The sequence below is a fragment of the Falco punctatus genome, assembly GCF_963210335.1.
Source record: "Falco punctatus genome assembly, chromosome: 1".
NCBI classification, from domain to species: domain Eukaryota; kingdom Metazoa; phylum Chordata; class Aves; order Falconiformes; family Falconidae; genus Falco; species Falco punctatus.
This window is the reverse complement of record NC_137580.1, coordinates 92,244,616-92,271,827: the sequence shown is the minus strand read 5'-3', so window position 1 is coordinate 92,271,827 and position 27,212 is coordinate 92,244,616. Positions and strand designations below refer to the sequence as shown.

The following is a 27,212-nucleotide window of genomic DNA, read 5'->3' as shown; positions in this document are numbered from 1 at the left end:
GGTGATGCCGGGGTTTATTTTGTCCCATGGTGAGGATGCAGTGGCTGGGGTTCTGGTGCTAGGAGAGCGGCTGCAGCGGTAGGGCTTTCCCTGGCTGTAAAGCAAGCCAGGGTCTTGCTCTGGCTTTGTGCACGTCCCCATTTGGTCATCTGGATGCTGCCTTTGGGGAAGGAAAAAGAGCGATCACTGTATCCCCCAAGGAGCAGTCAGGATCTAGGGCTGCTTCGTACAGTACAGCTCCTCCTTCAGGTGGGACCACTGCCCCCAGCTCCCTAAGGGGCAGCAAATTATTCCCAGTGTTTTGTTTTAGGAAATCAAAGCAAAACTTGCTATTTGTCTTTTGGAACAGGGGGAAAACAGCTTTTCTGGTGACATTTTTGCCATCTCTCTGCATCTCTTGGTCTCCGAGCTGCACCCCGACGGTGGGCCCTCCTCTCCACCTCCTCCCAGGGGTTTGTTTTCTTGTTGATTTTAATGGAGTGGTTCAGAAAAAGCTTCTTCCCTAATTAAGTACGGTGGAGTGAAGGAGGCTGGACTAAGTGGGGAGGCAGTGGCAGCACCGAGGGGATTAATAAAGCCAAATGCTCCCCTTGGCCACATCTTTCCCTTTGTGCTGATGACCGGGGCTCAGTGGCAGCTGGGAGGGGAGAGGTGGCCTGTGGGGTCAGGGGGGTGGTGGGCAGCTGTAGCTGATGTTGGTTTCAATGTGCAATTAATATTCCCTATCCAAACAAAACAAACAGGCTTTTCGAAGTGAACAGGCAGCCTTGCAGCGCCATCGAGGCAGGCAGAGCTTGGGGAAAACTGAGCAAAGGGGGGTTTGCTTCTGTGCAAACTCTTTCCTTGCTTTTCCAGCTGGGAATTGGCTCTGGCAGAACAGCAGCACCCGGGGGAGCCCCGGGAGGGAACGAAATCCGAAAGTGTTTAGCACGCTTTGCAGGAAGAAAAGCTCGGGGAATTTTTTGTTGTTTTTTCCTTTCAAGTGTGTTCTTGGTTTAAGCTTATCTCATCAAGTGGAGTGCCCGCTACCTGCAGCATGCCTGTAAGCAACTGTGTGTTGAAAACACGTTTCCCCAGCTTGTCCGGGATATTTTTAGCCCTGACGCACCCACCAGCCTGATAACGGGTTATTTTTGCTCTCGAGTGCATCAGTTGTGTTACGACACAGTCGAGCGTCGAAGGGACAGCAGCGACAGGGGGACACAGCGGCCACAGTGCCGTGGCTGAGCTTTGGGTTGTGGGGAGCAGCCTTGGCTCTCCTTCTTCGTTAACTGCTGCTAATTACTGCTGGGGGTGGGAGCACGGGGATGGTGCTGGGCCTGCAGCATCCGGGTAGTTTTGAGTTATGTAAATATATGCACGCAGCACAACCAATGGGGGAGCACGTTGATTTGCATACATGCATGCTGATTTGCAATGTGCTGAGTGCAGGTTAATTAACCAGAGGGGTGGGTGGCTTGCAGGTGGGTTTAATTCATGGCATTGAGTCCTCCCTCACCCATGGCTGCCCCTTCCCCAGCCCCAGGCTGCGCGTGCAGCCAGGTGCCACCAGCCAGGGTGGCCTTGGGGACCGGCAGCCAGGGTGGCCTTGGGGCCAAGGGGGTGGCTCAGCAGTGTGGCACTGGGCCGAGCACCCAGCGTGGCTGGCGTGTGGGTGCAGGTGCCCACGGGCAGGGTGGCCTGGCTGGAGGTGACAGGAGCTCGTGCAGAGCTGCGTTTTGGGGAGGGGGGTGACATGCTCCAACTTGTCACCTGCCGTGTTCCTACTCGTGCTGGGCTGTTTTGGTGAGGAGGGGGCTGGGGTGTGTGCCCGTGGTGGCTTTGGAGATGCACCTCCATCCTGGCAGCACCATCCAAGCAGAGGCGAGGCTTTCCTACAGCAGGATTTTTTCCTTAATTAATTAAAATATGAGGAAGGGCGTTAACTTTTTTTATGAGACTCTTGCTGCATGGAAGGGCTTTTTGTAGCAGCTGGAGAAGCAACTCTAAACGCAGCTGGATAGGACTTTTTATTTTTATTTTCTGCTCTGGGAGAATGATTCAAGAAAAATCCTCATCCCCCTTTTCCCTCTGGAGCTTTTTTTCAATCCAATCCTAAAGCTTTTATTTCCAAAGCCCTTTCTTCCTCTATTTTCCTCTGGAGTTTGAAATAAAACATTCCTCTTGAAAAGGCTGGGAAGAGAAGAGGCGAGGCAATTAATAATCAAAAAGGGGATGGGGAAGGAGGCTTTTTAAAATAAAGAGATTATAGTTTTATGTTGGCTTTCTTAGTGGAGGCGATCAAAAGGAGTCGGCGAAGGGACCTTGAACTGGGTCCATCGCTTTGGTGCTCTGAAGTTGCTGCCGACAGCCCTTCCCTCATCTCTGTGCCGGTGGAGATGAATAATTAGAAGTGGAGAGGAGCCCCGCTTAATTACAGTCCCCCCTCCTTTATGCAAATGGCACGACTGGGTGCCATGGGTTTGTGGTGGTGAGGTGGGGGCACCAGCCTTGGCCAGGCAAGGGGTGGCCCAGCCCCATGTCACATTTTGGGGTGGCGGTGGTGGGAAGCTGGGTGACGGTGAGGGGGACACGTGGGGGGCTCAGCAGGTGGGAAAAGAAGTGGGCAAAGCCCCTGTCTAAGCCTTGTAACATGCTCATGTGGCTTTGCACGTGCGTAATGTGGCGAAGCTCCTTGCCAGTGTTTTGGAGGCGGGGGGATGCAGTGCTGGAGTGGGGACTGTGCGGCTTCTGCCACGCCGCATGGCCATGTCTGTGTGCTCTGTCGCAGGCGGCAGCCTCTCCAAGCAGGACTGGACCATCCAGTGGCCCACGACGGAGCCGGGGAAGGAGAACAGCCCCGGGTGCCAGCTGGAGCCGGGGCAGTGGGGCAGGACGCACCTCTCGCAGAGCCCCAAGGTCCAACCCAAGTGCGGGCAGCATCACTGCCACGCGGGCTCACCCCACGGACCCATGTACACCCACGTGGACCGGCTGACCGTGGAGGGTCACCCGGGGCTGTGCCCACCCATGGAGTCCGGCCACCGCTCCCTGCCACCCTCCCCACGCCAGCGACACGTTGCTCACACCCCTCCGCGTACCCCCAACATCGTGACCACGATGACGCCACCGGGCACACCACCAGTACGGCGGAGGAATAAACTGAAGCCCCCTGGGACACCTCCACCCTCATCACGAAAACTGATCCATCTCATCCCCGGCTTCACCGCGCTGCACCGGAGCAAGTCCCACGAGTTCCAGCTGGGGCATCGCGTGGACGAGATGCACACCCCCAAGTAAGTGGGTGCTCCAGGGTGCTGGTGCATGGTGGGGTGATGAACCCCATTCCAGCTCCTCTGGAAAAGTGTTTTGGTCCCAAAAGATCAAGGCACGGTGTCTTTTTTTTCTTTTTGAGCTTTGAGGTAGAAAAGCCCTTTGTAACTCTTGCAGGCAGTGGGGATGCTGCTGCGACGGTGTCTACTTTGCTCCCCTGCAACCTCATTTTGGGGGTGTGGGGTGACAGGGAGCACTGAGAGGCTCCAGGGCCATTGCTCGGCAATGTCCCCGTATGCTGGAGTGTGGCATGGGTGGGTTGGATGGTGGGATTTTGCAGCACAGGGATGCACCACCCAACTGTAAGAGCTGTGTGTGGGTGAGAGTGCACGCAAGAGCGAGATGGGAAGAATCATCTTTCAGCTGAAACGTGGATATACGGATATATAAAGCTTTATAGATATAACACTTTATATTCGAGAGACGTCCCCAGTATCTTTTCCGTCCCTGATGGTGTTTGCAGAAAGCTTTTCAGTTTCTGGCCGTGTGACGGCTCCTTCCCGTTGCTCTTGCTCTGCAGCTCCGGTGCCGGCAGAGGCTGCTGGTGTGCAGGGAAAGGGCTTCCTGGCATCAGCACATCCCTCTCCATCTCCTTCGGTCCCTTTTGGTGGCCATGCTCAGAAAGCCCTTCTTCTGCCTTGGTGTGGGGTGGCAGAGAGGACTGGTGGCCACCTTGGGGCATCATCTCCTCTCCCCGAGGATGCACTGGTATAGAGCACGTCTGGTCCATGCTAGCCTCCCAAAACAGGACCCCCACGACACACTGCCCAGCTTATCCCCAAATTTGAGGTTCTTGGAGGGGAAAAAAAGGCCATGCCAGAAGTGTGGGCAGAGTCCCCTGAGGGATGTGGTGGGAGCAGAGGAAAGCCTGGGTACCCTGGGTACCTCCTGCCTGGCCCCGAAGGCAGCCGTGATGCTCAGGCAGCTCCAGCTGGGGTATGTGAAGGGTTAAAATCTGCTGCTTGCACAGGGTGCTCCTGGCTGCCAGACCCTGGTCTCCCCCTATTTGGGCAGGAGGAGACCGGGGGGGGTTTGGGGTGCCCACAGCATCGCAGTGTCACTTGTTCCCCCATTGTGTCCCCAAGGCTGCGGCAGCCACAGGGCTGCGGTCCTTGCATGAAATGAGGCCGGTCATCCTTCTCTGCCAAAGCTTTTGGTCTCTAAAGGCTTTTAGCTTTTGGAAATTAATCTATTTCAGCCGGACAATGCCTCTTGTAAGGCCCCCCTCCCCCTCGTGCTTAGGCACTGGAAAGTCATATTTACTTTGGTCCGTCCCCAGCAAACATCACCACGTTTGCAGGAGCAGAGACAGCGAGCAGCCTGTCCCCTCTCGCACTTTCATCTGTGTTTCAGGATCTGATCCAAGCTCTGTGCCGCTAATGGAGTGGGTCTCACCGAGGGTAAAACCTGCCTTTGCTTCTCCCCCAAGCCATTTGATCCCCGTTGTGGTCATCACATGCTCCAGGTCACCCTGACACGGATCTGGGGTGAGCTTTGGACATGGGTGTCTGGACTTTACTCCAGCAAACTCTTTGGCCACTGGTTCCCTGAGCCAGCTGGGGATGGGATCCTTCAACTTTTCTGCAAGGGGAAAGAGCAGGGAAGGGTGTGGAGAAGGAAACTGTAAACAGGGTTTTCGTGAACATGGTCACGTCCCTTCATTGCACTTTGCCTGCCTTCGGTCCCTGCCTGACAGTATCCAGTTTGCCCAGTGTCTCTGGTGCTCCCCGGTGGTGCTGAGCAACTTTAACTCGTGATTAGTGAGTTAATAGAGGAAAGAGAGAGGCAGTGTCAATGGGGCTCTGTTGTGCTAGCATCCTACTGGGGGTTCATCCTGTCGATGTGGAAGGACCCAGGCTTCCGAAAGCTGCTCGGAGAACTGGGGAGGTTAATTTTCTCTAATGGCACTTAATGATTTTTCAGGAGGCAACCACTAAATCCTGCTTGCTAATCCCATTAGTGTTTCGGGATAGTAATTAGTTCATTAAAGAGGCAGCTTCTTCTTTTTTCCCCTTTTCTCCAGCAGAGGTGTGCTGAAGTTTTAGCTGTTTATTAGCCTGGATGCAGTGGCTAACGCTTTGCCCAGCACAGATTAAAAGTGGCTTTTTGGCACTGTTATCAGCTAGTTCCTATGGCTGTGTCTGTGCAATGCTATTGTAGGGCTGTTTTTCTTAGTGTCATAATTTCTGCAGTGTCTGTGTTCTTTGTGCTCTCTGCAGGAGTGAGGTTTCTACCTGACTTCAAACCAGAAACGTGGAGCTCATCCCTGAAATGCGACTTCAGGCTTTCTCTGATCAGCTCCTGGTTTTAGCTCTGCCAGTGGGCTCTTGGTTTGCTTCGGATCCTGGCTTTCTGCTCCCTGTATCATGTCCCAGCATGGAAAGGGGTGCTAGACCTGGGGAGCTGATAGCCTGGGGACACTGCTGGACACCCTGAGTGCTAGGTGGGATCTCCTGGGGCAATTTTGGGTCTAGATTTACTGCCATACTGCATCTTTGCAGCCTGCTTTCTGGTGGGACTCATCTGAAACCCTCCCAAGAGGGAGACTGGTGTCCCCCAGGCTGATTTGTCTCCTCCCCTGGTGTGCCCCATCTCAGGATGGGGTGAAATGGGCTCTGGGGAGCCAGGGATGCCCTTGGCAAAAACAAAAAGTGCTCTCCCTGTGAGCTGTGGGTCAGTATTGATGGAGGGAAGCTGCTGGGGTGCTGCAGGGCTGCCCCCGAAGATTTTTCCATCTTGGTGCAGGCACAAAATTCAACTGCCACCATATATTTGCAAGAGCAGTAGCAGCAACCGGGTCCCCTCTGGATCAAGGCCACCACAAAGCACTTGATTCTTGATGACAGCTCATAAGTTTGCCGGCATTTGGTGTTTTGGAGCTTATTTCTAGGGTTTAATCCATTGTTTCATACGCCAAGACCTTCGGAAGCAGGGGTTAAATTTTTTGAGCTTATAGCCTCAGATTTTCCTGCACGGAGCCTCCAGCTGCTGACCGTAACTCTGGGGTACGGAACATTACTCCTAAAAAGATCCCCTGGCTTCCATAAATCCACAATCCATAAACATCTCATGAATGGTCTTGAAACGGAAACAAAACATTTAGAGTGGTTGATAATATAATGCCCATTTAATACCTCATGAATTCCACGGGCCATTTAAATCTTCCATGGATAGTTAATGATTATTCATCAGCAAGAAGTCAGGAAAAAAACAAACTCTGAATGTAAGGTCTTAAAAATCCATTAGTTGGGGGAACAAAAGTCAAGCTAGTTAAGAGTGAGCTCAGGAGCGTGCGTTAACCCTTGGAAGGCTGCGTGTATGACAGCCCTCTGGAGATAACATCTGCGCTGGGTGGTCTTCATCCTCAGGCTCACGTGAAGGGGATGTGAGCTGAAAACCTCATCTGCTTCCCAGCTGTGGTTCCTTTTGCCACGCTGCTGTCCGGCCAATTTCATGAACTCTATGGCCTTCAAAGAATAGCCTCTGGCAAGCAGCTGGGGAGGGAGGATCAGGGTGTGAGACAGTGAATTAAAGCAGCGTGACCTGACCTGGCAGAGCTGAGCCCCAGAGGAAATGCTGACCTGTCCCAAGGGCTAACGTGAAGCAGCCTGCTGGAGAGGACGTGCAGTTTTTGTGGTGTACCTAGGTCAGGTTTGGGCTGGGAGGTGGCTCCTCCAGCTCCGGGCAGCTTTATTTTGGGTAATTTTTCAAGGAGCCTCCTTACTGTGTATCATTGCAATTGCATTCAAGGTGTGGATGAAGATAGGGTTAGGTGTTCTGGTGGAAAAGTGTTTTTCCAAAGCCTTACGGTGGCTGACTGCCTTGCCTTTAGCCTCGTTGATGCTGAGGTTGTGTTTTGGTGCTGGTTTTCAAAATCAGAATGAGGATATCCTGGATGGATGAAGTCAGATGTGAAGTTCACATCTGATCTGGTGATAAAGCACACATCCATTTTCTTCTTTTCCTTTTCCCTTGTGTTATTTCCAATGCTGAACCAACTCTAACTTGATGCTTTTGGGTTGTGGGTGTTTTTCTTCATCCCACATAAGAGAAATCCTTGAGAACAGGATCTCCTGTGTCACTTGGCTAAGTCTAGTGTAGGATCCTACTTGGGGCATCAAGGCAGAGAGGTGAAAGACTGAGTTATAGACTGGCAGAAACCGGGGACCAGAGGTCTTCTCCACTGCCCTCACCACACTGAGCAGCCTGTGGTGAGCCTGTCCCTCCGAGCTGATCATCTGAGCTGATCTTAAATGTTACTGAGGGATAGGTCATTTATTCGGCTGCTCTGCAACCTTTATAATAATGATGTTACCCCTTGTATCAATTCCAATCAACGCTTCTACCAGGTAGATCAATTATTTGATATTCTGCGTGGGCTGGATTCGAAAGAGCAACATCAAGCTAGCTCTTGTGCCTGGTGTCTCTCTGACATTTCCCAGGCTTGGAAAGGCAGGTGGGCTCTTGGCATTGGGGATGAGCAAGAGATTGATGTTTGCAGAGCAGGTGGATGCAGCGGGACACTACCAACATGTGCAAATAATCCATATGCAGCATCTCAGGGTTATGTTATTCATCCTGTAATGGTGCCCGAAAATGTAGAGATTCGCCTGGTACTTCTGCAACAGGGGAGAGCACTGAAGTGAGGGAATTTGGAGAGCAAAACAAGCAGCATCTCTCTCTCTCTCTGTTTCCAAATAATCTTTCTGATTAATCTCGGTGCCTTTGATGGTGAGTCAGGGCTGTGGAGTTTTGCACAGGTCCTGGACTGTCTCCAGCTCTCTCAAAGTATGGTCTGCACACCGCATCTTGACAGTGATGGGTAGCCTCCGTAACAAACTGGCTCTCTGCTGCAATTATCCCACTGCTCTGGGCTGCAGTTCTCCTTAGGTATGTCATTAATGTTAATTACTGCTGTGGTATTCCATCAAGAGGAGCAGGAGCTTTAACATGCTTGGAGGAGAAACTTTTCACCGTGTCCTTTAATGAGAAGTTGAGCCTCCTTTCGCCACTTTGAAAGCAGAGAGTGTGATTATGAATTTAGATAACGATTAGCATCCTGGGTGGGTGAGAGGCAGCAAAGCTCTCCTGCTGCCGGCACCGTTGCCTGATGTGCTGCCTCCGTGGTGTCCATGCGGGAGGGGAGGGCATGGCAAGGGCAGGTGCTGTGGGCAACGTCCTGGGGTGGTGACCAGGAGATGGATTGGCCGCTGTTGGTCATGATACAACAAGGAAGACATGCTTGAGTTCTTCTCAGCCCTCTCTTCCATCTGTAGCTGCACAGGAAAGGCATGAAGCAGCTCCTCTGTCCTCTTCTTTGTGGTCCAAGAGGTTGGGGAGCGTATTTCATCACCACCCTGCAGGCCCCCACTGACCTGCTGCTGTGGCCAGCCCAGCACCCAAGCAGGTGGTGGGTTGGTGAAGCACTCCGGTGGCTTCCTTGGCAATAATGAAATGAAACCTAAGTAGGCAGGGAGACCAGGCTTCCCCAAAAAGCCATGAGACTGTTCTGACTTCTCCTTTTCAATTAAAGAGCTGCCCAAACCCACCATGCATCAGCAACCTCAGCTCCAGAGGCAGTCTGCAAGCAAACCATGGAGAAAAATTGCTCCAAGTCTCTTCTGAGATGAAAGGTTTGCAGAGCTGTAGTTGGTGTAACAAACCTCCACCTCAGGGCTGTCCAGCCATGGGCAGCCTGTGCTTTTCCCTCCAGTGGTGGGAATTTTTTGAGAATTACCTCCCAAAAGAGGTCTGGGTGTGTGTGGGTGCCTGGGCTGTACGTGTGTTGCTCTTCTCGTGTTCATACAGGTGGTGTAGGCAAGTGCCTGAGTTGATCACATCCCTTTTCTTAGCTGGATTTTGCAAGCATGGAGATGATGGTGGCTGGGAAGTGGGGTCTTATACTGATGGAGAGCTCGGTGGTCTTCAGCCCACCCTTTCCTCTCCTATAAAGACAGGCTGGGAGAGCTGGGGCTGTTCAGCCTGGAGAAAGCTCCAAGGAGACCTTACAGCATCTTCTAGTACCTAAAGGGGCTTACAAGAAATATGGGGACAGGCTTTTTTGCAGAGCCTGTTGTGATAAGACAAAGGGTGATGGTTTTAAACTAAAAAAGGGTAGATTCAGACTAGAAATAAGGAAGAAATGTTTTATGATGAGAGTGGTAAAACACTGGCACCGGTAGCCCAAAGAGGTGGTAGGTGCCCCATCCCTGGTAACATTCAAGGTCAGGTTGGCTGGGGCTCCGAGCAAACTGATTGAGTTGAAGATGTCCCTGCCCACGGTAGGGGGGTTGGACTAGATGGTCTTTAAAGGTCCCTTCCAACCCAAGCCATTCAATGATTTGGTGAGGGGGAAAAAAATGCCCAGAGCTGGCTCACCTGGTTGAGGTTGTGTTGTCTAGGGATGGGGAAACCCACTCATCTGGGTGCAAATGAGGAGCACCCCAGGGTTGAACTGCTGTGGAAGTGGCTCTAGAAAAAGGAGACTCGGTCTCACCATCCCTGGTTGGCCGTAGCTGGTGGTGCTCATCCCCCACTGCCCCATGTGTCCCTCCAGGAAACTTAACGGTAGGAATGAAGAAAACAGAAGGGGCTTAATGAGAAACAGGTCCTGCTTCAGGATCCTGGCAATTAGCTCCTTGAGCTCCTTCCATGCAGCAACCTGTGCCTGCTCTGAGTGTTGTTCCTGCTGCCCTCCTGCAGCACCGTCTCGTCGGTGCATGAGTCCCGGGAGAGGAAAAAAACCTGTTTGGCTCGAGCTCCCTTCAAAGAATTTCCCAGCTTTATAATTTGCAGCCGCAATAAAAAGTTATGCTTTGTGCTATGAAAAGAGAATAATAGATCAGTAAGACTGGAACCTTAAAATTCAGCCATCCAGGGAGGTGGGGACAGGCACTTGGATAAATATTTAACTGTCGAGGCTTTGATATGAAGAACCTGCTTTTCCTCTGGCCGGAGGAGGAGGGGTTTGTTGCCTCTTACAGTAATGAGGAGGATAAATGTAACATCTGGTGGATATTCTCCTTCTATTTTTTTTTTTAACTATCAAGCTAGTATTGCATAGAGTTTGTTCAGATCTGGGTGTATAATGAAGAAATTTCGTCTGTTCAGACAGGTTCAAATAATCCACTGGCTTTACCTGTGTGTTTGCACTGAAACCTGGAAACTCTAAAGCAGCCAGTGCCGTCCTTGCTGCACGGGGAGGGATGTGCAACAGCAGCGGGCATGGATGCTGTGTGTTTATTCTCATGCATGAAAGGTGACCTGGTGCCTCCTGTCCTGCCTGCGATGGCTCCAGCCATGGTAGTTCTGGTCCAGACTCCCCAAGCCTGTTGGTTTGGGGATGCTTGTGCTGCTTGGCCAGGGAAGTCACCTGGATTTTTTTGGAATCCCTGGAAAGAAGAGTTGTATTTTGCCAGCCATGTGCCGACATGGGAACCCGATGGGAAGGGAGCAGAACTGGGAGCTCTTCATGCATTCAAAAAATGTACGAGTAAATTTGTGGGGTTTCCACCTTTTTTTGCCATTGCCCATGGATGCAGCTTGCTTGGGCCAGAGGTGACTGCCTGGTGCGGACGGGCAGAGCCTCGCAGGCTACCGAGGCGTGGGGGAAGCACTTCATCTTCTCCTTCCTCTGATTTAATACAGAATATTGTGCAATTAAGCCAGTCAAAAGGCCATAAATCTTCTGGGCTGGATCCTGATCGAGGCTGTGCACTTCAAGCTAGGCAGCAGCAGTCTTTAATCCCTTGCAGAGAGCTAACTAAAATACCAATGAGAGGATTTCCCGCCCCCCCCCCCCCCCCCCCCTTCACTCTATTTCCCTTCCTTTAAAAGAAATGCTTGCGTTGAAATTTGAGTGTGGTGGAGAGGAGCGAAGCGGTGAATAAAACATAGTCTGGTGCAGTCAGCTGCAGTGTCAACTCACCTGTTTCAGCTAAATTTTAAATTTCAACCCCTTTTAATTTTTTTTTGTTACAATAATATTGGCAAGTGACAACAAATGCCTGCAGAGCAGATCGTTATTTACCCGATTTCCATCTTTTAGTTAAGAAGCGGGCATGGGGAAGTGGATGCTGCTGTGGTGCAGGGGACTGGTTGGTGTGTCCCCTTTGGGGTGCTCTTTGGGATGGCTGTGGGTCAGCCGTAGCCCTGGGCAGAGCTGTACGCTGGGAGCATCACGTGGCTGACAGCCCTATGGCCACTTTTTGCATCTCTGCTCCCCGTAACATGTAGGTCCCCCTGTGCCCATCCTCACTCCAACTTCTCCTGGCAAGCGCTCGCTTTCCCAGTGTATCCTGCTCTTGCAGCCTGTGAATCTCCCGGGGACATCCCAGCTGCTTCATGCTTTTGCACAGCGAAGTTCCGTGTGTCCTTGCCAGGTACTTTTGTGTTGGGGACCCTATAGTATCCATACCATCCTGGCTTACGCCACAAGCCGCTGTCAGTCCCTGCCCTCCCACCAGGCTTTGATGCACGTAGAGCCTTGCTGAGGCTGAAAGGAATGACGGGCCCTTTGTCCTGGGTGTCTGCTTGTGTTTTTCACCGCCTGTTGAAACCCTCTATTTTTTCTCCAAAGCCAGTGATAAGCGTTTGACTGATTCCACATAGCAGGCGGGGATGAGCCATTCAGGCTGGATTGACACCTAAAGGGATTTGCATTAAGCACTTCAAACTAGCTGTGCTTCCCCCCCTACCCCCCCATTTTCTTTTTAAAAAAAACCCCATCATCATATATTTAGCAAATTCTTGCATGAAATTATGTCCCTAATAGTTGGTGTTTACCTGTCTGTGTGTGGAATTGCGCCCAGCGCCTACTTTCCTGAGCATCCATGTCAACTCGCGGCAGAAATTAGCCCTGGTGCTCCTGCAAACTCTGGTTCACAGGGCTCGAGTGAGGGATGCTGTGCCTGGTGTCCCTGCTGAGAGATGCATGGGGAAGACAAGGATAAAAATGATGTTTTTTTGGGCCATGCAGAGGGTTAGGGGATGGTGAGAGGTAACGGAGTGGAGCGGGCTGGCAGGGGATGCTCGGCAGGTCCAGCAGCAGCCGTGGGGCTCGCAAGACAGCAAGGGCAGAGAGCCGGTGATCTCAGAAAAGGTCTGGGGAGCTGAGGGCTGCATGGGGCAGGGTCTGGCCCCATCTTGCTGGCAGGGAGCCCGGCATCCCTGCAGCAAGGGCTGTTTGGTGCTTGCAGAGCCCCCGAAGCTGCCTGGCTTTGCAGCCTCCTGCAGCAGGGACGGGGCTGGGATGAGCACGGAGAGGGTATACCTGAGGCTTCTGCTGTGGCAAAAAAAGTAGTTGGGCTGTTCAAATTTTTCAAATTTGGGGATCTGCTTGGAACCTGGTGGGAAGGGAGCTCTTGTCCCTGTGGTGACACTTTTCCTGCCATCCCTGCAGATGGCAGGGGCTTGCTATAGTCACCCCAGGGTGTCTCCTAGATTTTGGAGGTTTTCAAGCCTAGAGATGGACCATGTGTTGCCCTCTGCTCCCCACAAACTCTTTAAAGCCACAATAAAAAATAACTGGTGCATAACTAGTTCCCCTCTCCCCTCATCTGCTTGTGACAGCCTCCCCTGACGTGGGCTGGAGGCTCATTTCTGTTGCTGTCCAGCTGGAGGAAAATGGTCCTTGCTGGGGACTGGGAGGTATCGCCACCATTTAAATAACCCCTGTGCCGCCCCGCGGTGTGCAGAGCTGTGCTGTGCCTTCCCTTCTGCCGTGTTTGCTTCTCCATCAGCATTTCTGTATAACCACAGGGATGTTTTAGCAGGTGCATTTGTCTTTTCACACACACACCCCCCCCCCCCCCCCCCCCCAGCCAAACATCTGAGAACTTGCCAGCTTCTGGAGAGGTCTGAAATGGTGCTTAGTGGGGGATTAGTGTGGCCAACCCTTCTTGAGCACTGAAGTGAGCCTGGCTTGCATTTTGTGCTGGAGTTTGCTGATTCTTCCCAATCCAGCTGGGGCTTGTTTGGCTGCGGTTCGCAGTGGTCAGGTCCAGCATGGCCCCCTCTTCTAGGAGGGGGGGTGTCTGCTGCTATGTTGCAGCTTTATCCCTATGGAAAATTGAATTAAGATGATGTTCTTCCTTGTTTCTTTGAAAAATTCCCTTTTTCATTTCTGCTGTCCTCGCTGGGTTGGGGAGCATGCTAGGGGGGTGATGCTCAGTGGAGCCTGGCACAGAGGAGGGGGCTCCTCCTGCCCTGCTGGGATGGGGTGTGGGGTTCGGGAACCCCGAGCTGTGCTGGGGGATTTAGACTGGGAGAACCACGATGCATTTCCAACACATGCTTTTTCCCCACTCTGTGTGATGCTGGCTTGGGTGAATGAGGGGAAAATGGAAATGTTTGCCAGAGAGGGGCAAAACTGCTCCCAGATACTGGAAGTTCAGGCAGGCGGTGGTTAGGAAGTATAGTCTCCTCTGCCCATGGGATTTATGCCCTAATCTCTGCTTACTGCCTGAAAAGTGAGGGATCTTTCACCCCTGGAGAGGAAAAAGCTTGATTTAGGAGTGGCTTAGTGCTCACAGAGGAGGAAAGGCTTTTGCAGCACGGCTGGGTTGGTGTACCCCTGGGTGCATCTCTCCTAAAGACCGGTGGCCACGTCCTGTTGCTGGGCTGGCACCGTCACTGGCCAAAGTGCATCCCTCTAAGACCCCAGAGTCCTTTGAGTTTTGCCTCTGTCGGTAGGTTATGGGGAGGGTTCTCCGGTCTATTGTCCCTGTCCTGGTGCTCCTTCTGTGGGCTGAGATGAGCATGGGTGGTGCAGAAGCATGGTCGTCTGAATGGTTGGACTCAATGATCTTTAAGGATCTTTTCCAACCTAAACGGTTCTATGAAATAACATTCCCCAAAATGCCTCCCTCGGAGCCCTCTGCAGTGTCCCCCAGAGAACACCCCAATGGGTGAGGAGATGCTTCCCACCAGGATGGTTATTGCTCTGTGGCCGTGGCTGGTCTGCGGGAGTGCTGCAGGTGTAAGGCCAAGGGGAACCATCCCAGTTTTGCTCTGGGATGTTGCAATGCAAACAGGTGGATGTAGGAGGCTGGTGAGGGGTGGGCTGTGACCCCCTCATAGCAGCAAGTCCCTTACGTGGTGCCCATGGCTGGCTCCATCCTGCACCCCTGCCCCAAGGCCATGTAGCAAGGGTGGTATTTGACCCTCTTTTTGCACAAACAGCCCCAAATGGGGCTTGGTTTGCATGGCAGGGAGGGGTTTGATCTGTACCCTGCCAGCAGCCTGGGTGCCTTGTCCCCACGTTGGTGCTTGTGGCCTCGGGGCCGCTTTGGAGCAGCCAAGAGGAGGTTACGGAGCAGCGAAGGAACCATGCCACCTCTTGGGATGTCTTGGCAGCTCATTGTTTGTGATCTCTGCTGCTTGCAGGACTTGTCCTCCTCCAGATTTTGGATTATTTGCTGTTTCTACCTTCCTCCCCATTGCCTTTGCTGGAGGATGGGGCAGAGATTTGCTCCGTGGGTGCACCATCCGACGGTGCATGTTGCTGGGACAACCCGCTGCCAGTAAGGGGCAAAACCAAGGGGAAGCCAGCAAAGGGACTGCCGTGTCCTCTACAACCCACCCATGTGCTTGCCCTGGCCCTGCAGCTCCTCCCGGGCTCCCCACGCATGCTGCGGGCTCCACGTATCCTGCCCTGGCTCTGCTTCCCCATGGAGGGGCAAGTTGCCACCTCAGCCTGTGCAAGCAGGACTCAGAGTCTGAGGGGGCACTGAGCGCTCGTGCACACCCAGGGAGGTAAAGGTGCAGGTTGGCTCTTGGCCCCCCAGCACCCCAGGGACACCTCAGGGGGGTCCCTAACAGCTGGGACACCGCTGTGCCCGATATTGGGGTGCTTGCAGCACCCCTGTGGCAGGGCACGGGTGAGGATGCTCCTGTTGCAGCATCCCGCTCCTCTGCAGGATTTGGTCCCTGCTCCCCCCTATTTTGGGACAGGGAAAAGGGGTCAAGGCCATGGTGAGACAGGCAGCCAACGCTCGCAGGTCACCCAGTTAGACCACGGTGTTTGTGTGTATTTATTAATTTATTTTTTCCCCCAAAGAAACAGGGAGAGAGAAAAATCTCTCTCTGTCCAAAATCACTCATCCTTCCTAATAATGAGAGCTGTCACCAGCCCTGCTTGGCGAGGAAATGATGCTCGCAGTAAATATTTGGTCTGGAACTGATTTATGGGTGGAAAAAAATGAGATTAGTGGCTAATCGCTGTGTTGCAGGAAGCGCTTTGGGCCAAGCGCTGGGGCTGAGCTAGCCGGGAGCTGGGGCTGTGCCTGCACCGGGGGAGCTGTGCTGGGGGCTTCGGCAGAGATGCTTATGCCACTGGGTTGGGATCAAGTGGCGGTGATGGAGGGGTTGGACTGGCACTGGGGTCCACCAAGCTTCTCCTTGGTGCTTTGCTGATTTGCTTTAAGGTCTGGGGGTTTAGGGTCAGGGGCAGCTTGGATCCCCCTGGCAGGGCACGGCATGGCAAACATCAGCCATGGGGCTGCTGGTCATTGGACCACCGTGGGCTCTGGGCCAGGAGGGTTTGTTCTGTCAGACCTGGCTGGAGGCAATCATCTGCTCCATCCCGAGCCCAGCGCACCCGAAGAAGTCATTGCAGCCACCGCAAAGGCAGCAGCAGCAGCTTTTCCTGTGCGGGGAAACAATTAGCTTATTAGAGGGCAGTTTAATTTTCGTCTGCTAAAGCGGGCTGGTGAGCACAGCACGGTCATTTCCTATCGCCTGGCAGGGCCAGATGCCCCTGGGCATTGCTGGGGCTGGGGGCAGTGGGAGATGCGTGGCCCCGGGGTTGGGTCATCTCGCCTGGGGCTGGAGCGGGTGTCCGAGCTCAGGTGCAGCTCTGCTCGGCGGTACTGGAGCGATGGCAGCAGAGCAGGATGAGTAAGCGTGTAGGTGTTTGCAGGAAAGCAGCTGTTGGACACAAAGAGGAAAGTTTTGGGAGCGAGCAGCGCCTGGGTTTACACTCTCCTGATTCCCGCTGCAGCAGGGCTCACGGCGCTGCCCGGCATCGCCTGGCATTGCACAGCTCTGGTTCGGTTTTGGGGTCAGATGCTCTGGGTTTCCCTCCTGGGCTGGGGCAGGACAGGTTCAGCTGCTGCTGTTGCAGAGGTACTACGATTCACTTGCCTCTCTTTTGGCTCCCACATGTTTTTTTTGTCTAATTCTAACAATTGAACCATGAGTCGAAGGCAGCGGGTTGAATTGAAGGCTGTAACTCAGTTGTGCACCAATGCTGTCACCTGCAGAAAACCACCTCCAGCTGTTTGTGAGCTGTGCTGCTGGGGGGGCAGGGGGTTCCTTGATGACTGTGAGCTGTGGCACTGCCTGCTCCATGCTTGGAAGGGGATCTCTGCCCCAAATCCTCTAAATCTCCAAAAGGGCTGAGCTGCCTTTCCCAGAGACTGCTTTGGGGCCAGGCAGATGATGCTCTTCTCTACCTGGCCCTATTGCACCATGGCCAGGGTGGGAGCGGCTGAACCAGAAAGGCTTAGTGTGCCAGAAACCTGCAGCCCAGCTCCTGTGAGCTGTCGGTGTTGGTCTGCATTGCAAATCCTTCAGATTTGTATGCTGCTTTGGGCCCATCTAAGCCACCAAAATGATAGCTGGTCCTTGTCACGGTGCAAGGCAGGTGGAAAAATAGGCTGATAAGCGAGAAGTGAGTGTCTCATTCCCCCCTGCTCTGCAGCATTTCGTTTTGGATGAACATCTCCCAGCGCTTAGGGTTGTCCGCACCATGGTCCTATGCCTTGGTGAGCTGTTCCCTGGGTTTCTGCAGGGGCCACTCACAGCATTAGCCTTGGGTGACACACTACACTGCAGTCCACTCCTTGCTTGTACTCAGTTACCCTGCTTGGGCCCTAAAAGGGATGTAGGTGATACTAAGTGACATTAAAATTGGAGCAGGCGCTGAGTGCTGCAGAGTGCCAGTGATGTGGGTGCCGGTGCCTCGCTCCCAGTGGGAAAGAGCCAGGACTAGTTCTGCCACGGTGCACAGAGAGCAGCATCTCTGGAGCTCAGCAGCATCTCTCGAGCTTAGCAGCACTGCAAGTGCCCAAGTTGATTTTAGGTGCTGTAGCAAGCAGTCTGAATCCGCTCGGTAATCCCTCTGTGCCTCAGTTTCCCCCATTTGAAGCAGGGCTTGTAGTAACGGCTGGTGTTTTGGCATGCAGATGAGCTCTGTGTGATGGCTGCCTTGAAGAGCAAGCCTTACCTGTGCTGGCAGCCTCTGAGCTGCTATAAAGATGAGCTGTGATGGGCACAGCAGCTCATCCAGCCCTCCTGGCCCCACAGGGGACAAGACAGTTACCTGGGGCACAAGGATGTTTTGAACATTACCACAAGCACATCTTTTAGCTATCAGTGAAATCCATGCAGGAGGGTTTGTGGTGGAAATCTCTTGGGCCGGGGCACTGAGGGGTGATGCAGCCCTGCAGAGGGCTGGTGGGCAGTAGGTGATTTTGGGGATGTGATAAGGCCAGCTTAGGATGAGGCTTTTGGATCAACCAACCCTTTTCAGCCAGGTTTTGCAAGAGGAAGAACTCTCGAATGCAACGTGTTCCTTAATGAAATTTGCCTTTTTTGGTGATGGGAAAGGATTGGAAGTTCTTGTAGGGAAATCATAGAATCACAGAATCATTTAGGTCAGAAAAGACCTTTAAGATCATCAGGTTCAACTGTTAACCCAGGACTGCCAAGTCCGTCACTAAACCATGTCCCTAAGCACCACATCTATGCATTTTTTAAACACAACCAGGGATGGTGATTCTACCACCTCCCTGGTCAGCCTGTGCCAATGCTTGACCACCCTTTCAGGGAAGAATTTTTCCCTAATATCCAATCTAAACCTCCCCTAGCACAACTTGAGGCTGTTTCCTCTTGTCCTGTCACTTGTTATCTGGGAGAAGAGACCTACCTTCTCCTTTCAGGTGGTTGTAGAGATTGATAAGGTCCACCTGAGTGTCTGCGCCTCCAGGCTAAACAGCCCCAGTTCCCTCAGCTGCTCCTCATCAGACTTGTGCTCCAGACCCTTCACCAGCTTGGGGTGGGTCTAATTGTCACATGCACATGGGTCTGTGCATCTCCCCACATGAGCAGCCGTCCTGTGGGTGCCACCAGTCCCTTGGTACATTGCGCCCTCCTCCCCACTTGTGAGCATATCCCCCTCCGATTTCTTGCCCTTCACTTGTCTCTCCTTTTTTCTCCTTCTTCCTTCCAGAGTCAAGAAGAAGAACAAGCCCTTGAACCTCAAGATCCACAATAGTGTGGGAAGCTGTGAGAACATCCCTGCACAGCGCTCTCCGCTCCTCTCCGAGCGCTCCCTGCGCTCCTTCTTTGTGGGGTACCCACCTTTCCTCCCCTCCACCCCTCCTGTCCACACCGAAGCCACCTTCTCAGCAAGTAAGTCCAAGTGTTTAGAGATATGTGGGTGCTTCTGGGCAAATACAAGCCGGGAAATGTGATTATATATGGCTGTATATGTACAAAACCACCGTCATATTGAATATTGATTTATGCAAACAGATACGCTCACCTATTGCAATACCAGGGGTGCAGCTGAGTGGCTGCTGTGGTTTGGAAAAGCCATGAGCCTTTCCATGCTGCCTGGGTGGTGACACCGGCTGGCTGTCACTTGAGAGTGACTTTTCCAAGGGCTCCTTTGTAAATGCAGCAGGGGTTTTACCTTCCTACAAGGAGGCTGCTTTTCAGACCTCTCCTGCTTAACAGGGTTTTGAGCTGATGCGGAGTGTTGGGTGAAGCTGGCACCGATACAGCCAGGTCCAGTGCAAGACCCCACGGAGCTTGATTCCAGCGGCCAGCCCCAGTCCTGCCTGGGAGTCTGCTGGGGGCGGTTGCCCTCTTCCAGGAGATGCTGGTGGTGGGATTCAATGGCTGGATTTGGGTCAACGAGCTCACCCAGGGCGTTGCTGCTGGCTGGGGAGAAACAGCCTGATCCTTGTTCCCTGGTCTTTGACCGGTGCCTTGATTAATTCTGCAGGAACTGAAGCCTTTACGAGCCAGGTGTGGCTCACTGCCTAAACAAAACCCTCCCCGAAAACATGTGGCGGCTGCTGGGAGGGGTTTGCATGCCAAGAGCTGTGGCGGGGAGGGTGAGCACCCCTTGCCTCTTGTTGCTCAGCTAAAAACTTCCTCCAGCCCTATCTAGGCTGGTTTTCTGCCACTTCCCCCTCCCCAGGCTTTCCCCTTGTTTGCTTTCCCAAAATGCGGTCTTTCTGGTTTGTGTTGGGTTCTTCCAGTCATGCTTACTGCTCAGCTCTTGGCTGAGGAAGGGGTTTGCAGGCAGCACCCCTCCCTGCCCATCCAGCCCCCCAGCAGGTTTTCCTCCTCGCTGTACTGCTCGCCGGGGGTGCGAAGCAGCACTGGAATGGCTTTGCTGGCCGCCCTGAGTGCGGCTTTGCAGGCACTGGCTGCCTGTACGATGGGGCAACTCATTCGCCCCACTTGCATCCCCACAGCCATGCCTCTCCCAGCCCTCTGCAAGGCAAAAACACCATGATTTCTTTTTTTCTTTATTTTTTTTTTTTTACACCAATCGGTTTGGGATCATTGAATAATCATCGAACTATTTCTAGCATCCTTCTGCTCCCCTTTCTTTGGCTTTGGGGGACAATGGGACCTGGCAGGATTTCTGTGGGCAGGTAATGAGATGTCTAGAGATGAGATTTCTGGAGATGTCCAGCTCCCTGCCTCTCCCACTGGCAAAGCCAGCAGATTTGCCTGGAGCGAGGGGTATTTTTGCATTGCTATTTCCTCCGCAGCATTGGCTGTGTTCAACTTGCAGGCCAGAACGATGGGGAGTAGCAGACCAGAAACCAAGAAATAAAACCCATTCTCAGCACCCGCCCCCGCTGTGTCTGGTTGCATTAGGTTTCCTCACGCATCAGCATTGGATTACATCCCGTGGTGTGATAACCTGATGTAATGTGGCATCACAGGAACGTGATGCAATGAGAAGTGATGGGCTATCAAGTGACTAACGCTGCTCAAGAGGTGTCTCTTCTCATTTCCCTCTACCCTCCAACTTTCTTGGCTGCTGTGAATGTTTGTTTTCTGGGCTAGATGTGAGCCATGGAGAGAAAAGTTTGGTTGCACCAGCCAGTTGATTGATCCTTGTTGAGAGGTTTTAGCATCAGTGAAACCATTTGGTTCTTGCAGGACCCACATCCGTGTGCTCCACAACCCTTGCTCCTGGGGACTTGTGGGGAAAATTAGGTGCTACAATCCCACTAGATTGTAGTTTTTCTAGCTCTCTTGTGTTTCTGCAACATTTCCATACCAGTGGCCTTGTCCTCAAGCTACACCCCAGGCTTCTGCCTGTTTCTATGTTTGCTCTCTGGTTTGTGTCCCTGTAGGGAGAGTGGCTGCATCCTGTGCTGAGCGTGGCGTTATAGGGAGAGAGATGGAACTTAATGGGGCTTGGTGCCAGGGTTTATTACTTGGCAGAGCCATGAGTGATGCCAAGCGGTGCAGAGGCACATTTATTTGTGGGGAGGGGAAGATATCTCTGCAGCTTTCCCCATGCCCCACATTTTGCTGTTATAGGACCTGGGTGCCTTGCCCCGGCTCTGGTCCCCTGCTCACCTCTCACTGCTGCTCTCGCTTGTCCAAAGTACCAGGGCTATGAGAAGCCCTGATCACAGTTTGGGGGTTACTCCTTGACCCATCTCCTGGGGTGACACTATTTCTCATTGCCTTTTAAGTGCAGTGGGTTTCCTATGTGCCGCTGGATGAGCTCCATGGGGCTCACCCAGGGTGCGAGCTGGTGAATCGTGCCCACTCCACATCCCAAGGACCTCTCCATCCTCACGCATGGATGTGGTCGGGCAGCCAAGTTCTCCACAATATCCCACCCCCATGACTGTGGGTACCTAAGCCTTTATAAAACCCCAACAGAAAACTAATTCTTCCTTTTTTGTCTTGTGGGATCAGCATGGCAGCACCTGGTATGCTCTGGATTGTTGTGGAATTGCTTCCCTAAGCACTGAAACAAAAAAATGTTGCTGTTGTCAGATTGAGATGCAGAGGAGGAGCCCAGCGACCCTTGGCAAGACCCCTTTCTCCCTGGCTGTCTCTCGGTGATCGCTTTTCAACAGCCAGGGCATCTTGCTGCTTGTGGCAGGAGCATGCTCCCGTCTGAATCATCTCTGGTCCTAATCGGATGCCAGTTTGGATGCTTCTCTCTTACTTCTAATAGCCAATTAGGTAGGGTAGGTATGGCTGGTGGAAGGGGATTCAAGATCATGTTCAGTGGATCAAGCCCTGCGCTGGGAATCCAGGAGCTCTAAATCCAGCCTTTCTGCTGGAAAGGACCAGGCAGGACCTCAGAGTGCAATGCCAGCGTTGAAGGTGCACGTGTCCAAGCAGTCAGTGCCATTCAGACCGTGGTCCCTCTCTGCAGGCATCCCGTCCCCAGTGCTGGGGGTGGTTTTGTGGGAAGAGACTTCTCCTTAACCCTGCCCTGGCCCAAGCCACCTTCAGCAGGGGACTTCCCAAGTGGGGCATCATTTCTTTGTGACCATCAGCAGTTTCCTCCTCCCTGAGCCTGCCCTGCTGCCAGTACAAGCCACGGTATGAGCACTCCATGGCCATGTTGGCAGCTTGGCTGGGAGTTCCCTGCAGCCCACATCTGGCCACAGCTGGCTACCTCGCTATCCAGCTGCTCCAGCTGGCAGTGAGGCACCAGAGGGTTTCCTACCCCAGCAGCGCTGTGCAGAGCTGAAGAATACAGCTTTGTCTGGGTAAGCCTAATTGACCCTGCAAGACTGTGAACTGGGGGGGGTGAGGGTCGGGGGGAATCACAATGCAAGTATTTAAGCCAGTGAAGCAACTGAACATGACATTTCAGCTGTATAAATGGGATTGTCACGCTGCAAAGAGGAACTGCCGGGATTATAAAGTGACTGTTTTCTTCCTAGAGAGATGCTCTGAGAATAGCTCTGCCTTCTTCAGCTGCTTTGCATGGTCCCCTCTGCAAGGGCTGAGGTTTCATTTCAGCTCGCTTGGATCATCCTTCCACAGGGACACCACGGGGAGGTTGCTGGGTTTGGACCTGGCTGCGATTGCGTGCAGAATATTTGCTGTGTGTGCTAGTGGAGGGGGCAGGTTGACTCCCTTTTTAACCAGAATCCTGTGTGGATTTTATATCATGGGGAGGGAAAGCTGCTGGTGTTGCTGCTCCGAGTGTTGCTGCAGGTTCCGTTGCTGCTGCAGCTGGGCTAGTTGGGAATCTCTCCCATCCTATTTTGGCCCTAAAAAGAGTCAGAGGGAGGACTGAGGTGTCTCATGGAGGGACTTTGCACCCTTGGGTGCACCCTTTGCTGCAGAGCAGCTTGCCAGTGTGCTTGGCTCCCCAGTTGGGATGATGCAGGCAGTAACCTCTGCCAGCATCCTCCATCACTGTCATGGTATGGGCCCCCCGGCTGTGATTTCTGCCTGGGGTGCGGGTGGTAGATATAAACCTGATGCTGTAACTGTCGTGGTTGTCTTCCAGGTGATTGTTGAACTGTTTCAGGAGGAGGCTGTACTCTGGTGTCTTCCCATAATCTCTCCAGGGGACTCAACCACCCTGGTGCTGGTGCTGGGAGTGTTTTGGTGGCTGCCTGGGGTAAAGGCAGATCTGTAGGACATCTACAGACAAGCACAGTCTCCTGGCCGTTCCTTGGCTTTGTGGTGATTCATCTCGGGATGCTTTCCAAGTTCACTTCTATCGATTTTATCCATCCCATTCATAATGTGAACATTACCGGATGCTGTTTGTTGTAGTAGGAGGAGGAGGGTTTGTTTATTGGGCTGTCGCTATGATGGATAACATGTTCACACCAATTCCCTGGGCATCCAGAAAGGTGCCAGGAGATGAAGAAGGGGGATATTGTGCCAAAATTTGGTCCCCATCAGTGTGGTTCAGCATGGTTGCCAGCCCCAGGTGTGGCTCTTGGTGTGTTCAGTAGGATGTGGGGGGTCGCTGAGCCCCAGGGAGGGTGGGAACCCCAAATAAATGAAACTGGGGAGCTCTGGCTGCTCTTGTCCATGCAGGAAATGCCCAGGCATTCCGCCTCCCCGCTGGGGAGTGAAGGGGAGACATCCACACCGGCAGCTGAAAGGCACGGAGGAGCTGTCGGGATGGCAGCGGGGGTGAGGAGGGTGTCACGGCCAAGGCAGTATCCTGGTCCCCGTCACCTCCGAGGTGCGTGGGTGCCACTCAGGGACCAGCGGTGGCTGTCACAGCTGCCTGTCACCACTGGGGAGCCGGGCGGCAGGGCTCTTCTCCCATGTCGGCTGTCAGAGACGCACCGGAGGCGGCTGTCACCCTCTGCCCGGGCAGTTTCCCCCCTTCCCTGCTCTCCTCCTGGCGCATCTGATCCCATCAAGCACGGGCTGTTGACTCAAGGATGAGCTGTGCTGCGCGGAGCAGGAGCTGTGACCTTTGCCAGCGCGATGCTGCGGCGAAGGAAAGAGCGGAGGCTTTGGCTTGCTCGGGTGGAGGGTGGCATCCCCTGGCGTTGGGTGCCCAGCTGCGGGGTTCGAGCTGCTCTGCGAGGATCGATGTGTGGGGTGGCACTGGGCAGTGTCACCATGTTGAGGAGCAGGGTTTGGCCTTTGAGGGTCCCTCCAGGTGATGGGGAGACGGGAAAAAGGGATGGGTGCTTGGCCAGGAGGTCCCCATTGGGCTGCTCAGTGGGTACCAGCTGTGTTCTTCCCTGGGAAATTACACCCGTGCCCATTAAATGCTACCTCAGAGAAGGAGGTGCGGGGGAGAATCCTAAAACTGCCCTCACATGCTTGTGCGGGGAATTATGGCTGAGAGCTCTGATTTTCAAGCCATAAAGGAGGTTGCTGGTGATAAATATGTAAGTAATGACTGACACTAGGGCAGGGGAGGTCCGGAGACATCAATTGCTGTGGGGCAGCTCGGGGTCGGTAGCGTGGGGCAGCGAGCTGCCAGCAGCAGGAGGATGGAGGGAGGGAGGCAGGCAGCCGGCTGTCACGCTTCAAAGCTTGTGAGGGTCAACTTATCCCGCTGCCGTGGGCTCGGCTGCAGCACCTCGGGTCGGGTACTTCTCCATCGTGGGGTCCCTATGACACAGAGCGGTCCCCCTGGGGTGGTGGGACATGCTGCTGTGGCCACAAGGCTTTTTTTTTTTTCTTGCAATAATCTCTTAATTGTGGCAATTTGGGGTTTTTGATGACAGTATTCCTCCCGTGCCGGGGGAGCCTGCTGCATCCGCACCTTCCCTTTTGGGCACCACCCTGATGTAATATTGCATGGGGAGAAACAGCTTTTTCTCTGGGTGGGCTTCTCACCTGCACAGGTTAAAGGGGAGAATCACCAATTCAGTTCACTTCCCCCTGCCCGTGGGGCTGTTCCCTGCGACAGTGGGGTGCCTCTCCCTGCCCTTCTGCCCCACTTTGCTTGTTTTCCATCCTGCAAACAGAAGGGCTATTGTTAAATGCTGCGATCCTTCATGTATTGCTCCCTCTAATGAACATAATTAGCCGTGAATCACATAGGTCTCCTTTTTGTTAGGAGGTTAAAATCCCTGATATGCTTTAATACATTTTTGCAGTGAGCACATTTAGAAAGTAATTAAAAGGCTCAGCCATCTTTGCCTACATCCCCTTTCCCCCTCCCCAGGATGGTGGGATTTAATTGAGGCCAGGTGAAAGTTAGTGGAAATAAATTGTGGCTGATAAAGTGGAGGTTGTAATTTAATTCTGGGAGAGGAGCTGTTCTTGCCTGGGTGTTTAGTTCACCAAGGACCGGTGTTGGGGCAGGGAGCGGGGGAGATGACTTATTTGTGTAATATGATTTACTGATGAGAAAATGACATTTAGGGAGGCGCAGTGCTCATGCATGGAGTGGTCCCGCTCTTCAGGGCTTCATCTCTGGGGCTTGTGGATGTGCCCAGGAGGTTGCAGGTATTGGGGTAGCAGGAGGGATGCTGGTCCAGGAGCCTGGGGTGAGTTGTCTCAAGGGCTGGTGAGAAGCATGGGTCAAAAATATTGGCATACTGCTGGTGTAAAACAGCCAACCTGAGGCTGGGGGCAGCAATTACCTTAATTGACTTTGTAGTCCTTAAACATCTTAATTGCCGGCTCTCCCTGAGGGGTGATGGGGATCGAGGCGGCAGAGTAAGAGAAGGAGCCGGAGCAGCTGCTGGCAGGAGATACTGGAGATGGATGTGTTTTAGGATGCTCCCAAGACTTTTAACAGCGCCTTGCACGGGAAGCAGCATGTAAATGTAACCTTCAGAAAGAGAGCGCAATTAAAACACCCTGCCGCCCGCTATATTAAAATGGGATATTAAAGCAAACAGTGGTTCTCCCCACTCTGAGGGATAATATCGAAAGCGTATTTAGTGAGGGATTTGCTGGCATACTGAGCAAACGGCTGGGCTTGCAGCTGGGGTCTGCTGCTCGGCTCGCATCATGCTGGGGCTGGTTGCTTGTGCCTGGGAAACCTCTCGAATCCCTTATTGAAAATCCAGCCTTGAATCCCTGGCACAGATCCCCTCCCTGGAGCTGAGCATCCTGCAGGGCAGGACCTCTCCTGTGGCCAGTGCAGCTGGCAGGAGGAGGAGGAGGAGGAGGGTCTCTGCCCTTGCTGAGGCTGAAGGGGGATGTGGAATCCAAGCGCAGCACGGGCATGGCGGTGCTGCTAATTACCTGCCTACTCCAGCTGGCGCTAATGAACTTATCTCTTTTTCCTTACCCAGCCAAGGTCCCGTTACCCTTCCTCCCCCCTTTTCCCTTAGAAGGAGAGCACTGAGCCTGCTTTTTACTTTGTTCTTCTATGTGAATATGAGTTAAATTGCCTTCCAAGTGACTGATACTTGGCTTTTTGTGCTGCCACAGCCAGAAAACATGATGATGTCTTATTAATAAATGATGCAGTTGCCGTTTTGGCTTCATTCTCCCTTTCTAGTTTGGACATCATGACGTGGCTCTGATGGCTTTGCAGTCCTGCTCTGCATGCACATGGGGTGGGTGCGTTACCTTCCACCTCTCTCCCTGGCCCAAACTGGATGCTGGGGGCTGTTATGGGGGACAGGAGACCCTAATTCCCTGCAGACCCAGGCACAAAGCCAGAGGCCTCTTGCTTTCCAGAAAGGGAGCCCAGTGGGGCATCTCCAAGGGGAAATATCAGGCAAAGCCTATTTTTAGTGTACATCCTTTGCTCCCCTCCTCAAAAGCTTGAACCCTAGCTCTTTCCTTTATTCCCACCTGATGGTTTTCCCTGTCTTTCCTATCTCTGCAGATACGCTGTCAGTGCCTCGCTGGTCCCCGCAGATCCCCCGTCGAGATCTAGGAAACTCGATAAAACACAGGTATGCCAACCCTGCCACAGCGCCGTGTGAATCCCCCCGATTCCGCGGGATGAGCATCTCCCTTTCCATCTCTGGTCTGGGATAGGAGGCTTGGGGCTGTTCCCCCTGTTTCCCGTGCTGTGCTGTGCTGTGCTGTCCTAGAAGCCCATTTAAATTCCATTTCAGTTCAGATTTGGTTTAGATAAGGCTTGAGTTGCTATCAATAAAAGCTATGTATTATCCGTGACCTTGCCAACCTCCAGCAAATTTCCTATCTCTAGATTATTGCCCTTCAATATCTACCTCAAGAAGGAAAAGGACTAGAAATAGCCTCAGTGCTGCTGTTTGGCGGGGCAGCTGCTTTTCTGACAGGCTGGAAACTTAGGTCCCCAGGGCAGGGAGGTGTTTTGGGGGCTCTGGCCACAGCCTGGGGTGGGCAAAGCTGGGAAGCTGCAGCAAGCTGGTGCCTAATCCCCATCCTGGCTGGCTTGGACCCCCTTTGGAGCAGGCTGTGCTGTTCTGTATAACCAAAGGAGGGCTCAGATTTGTGCTTTGGCATCC

At 53.1% G+C, this 27,212-nt stretch overlaps 1 protein-coding gene across 2 annotated transcripts in view; it reads left to right on the top strand.

Annotated features, from left to right (window-relative positions):
* Positions 1–27,212, top strand: part of KSR2 (kinase suppressor of ras 2) — an 87,470-nt gene that overhangs the window by 13,649 nt on the left and 46,609 nt on the right. For both annotated transcript variants that reach the window (XM_080365780.1, XM_080365779.1), the window contains 3 exons: positions 2,771–3,275; positions 18,545–18,726; positions 26,603–26,672. In XM_080365780.1, the coding sequence (XP_080221906.1) occupies positions 2,771–3,275; positions 18,545–18,726; positions 26,603–26,672 (757 nt within the window). The remainder of the gene's footprint in view (positions 1–2,770; positions 3,276–18,544; positions 18,727–26,602; positions 26,673–27,212) is intronic.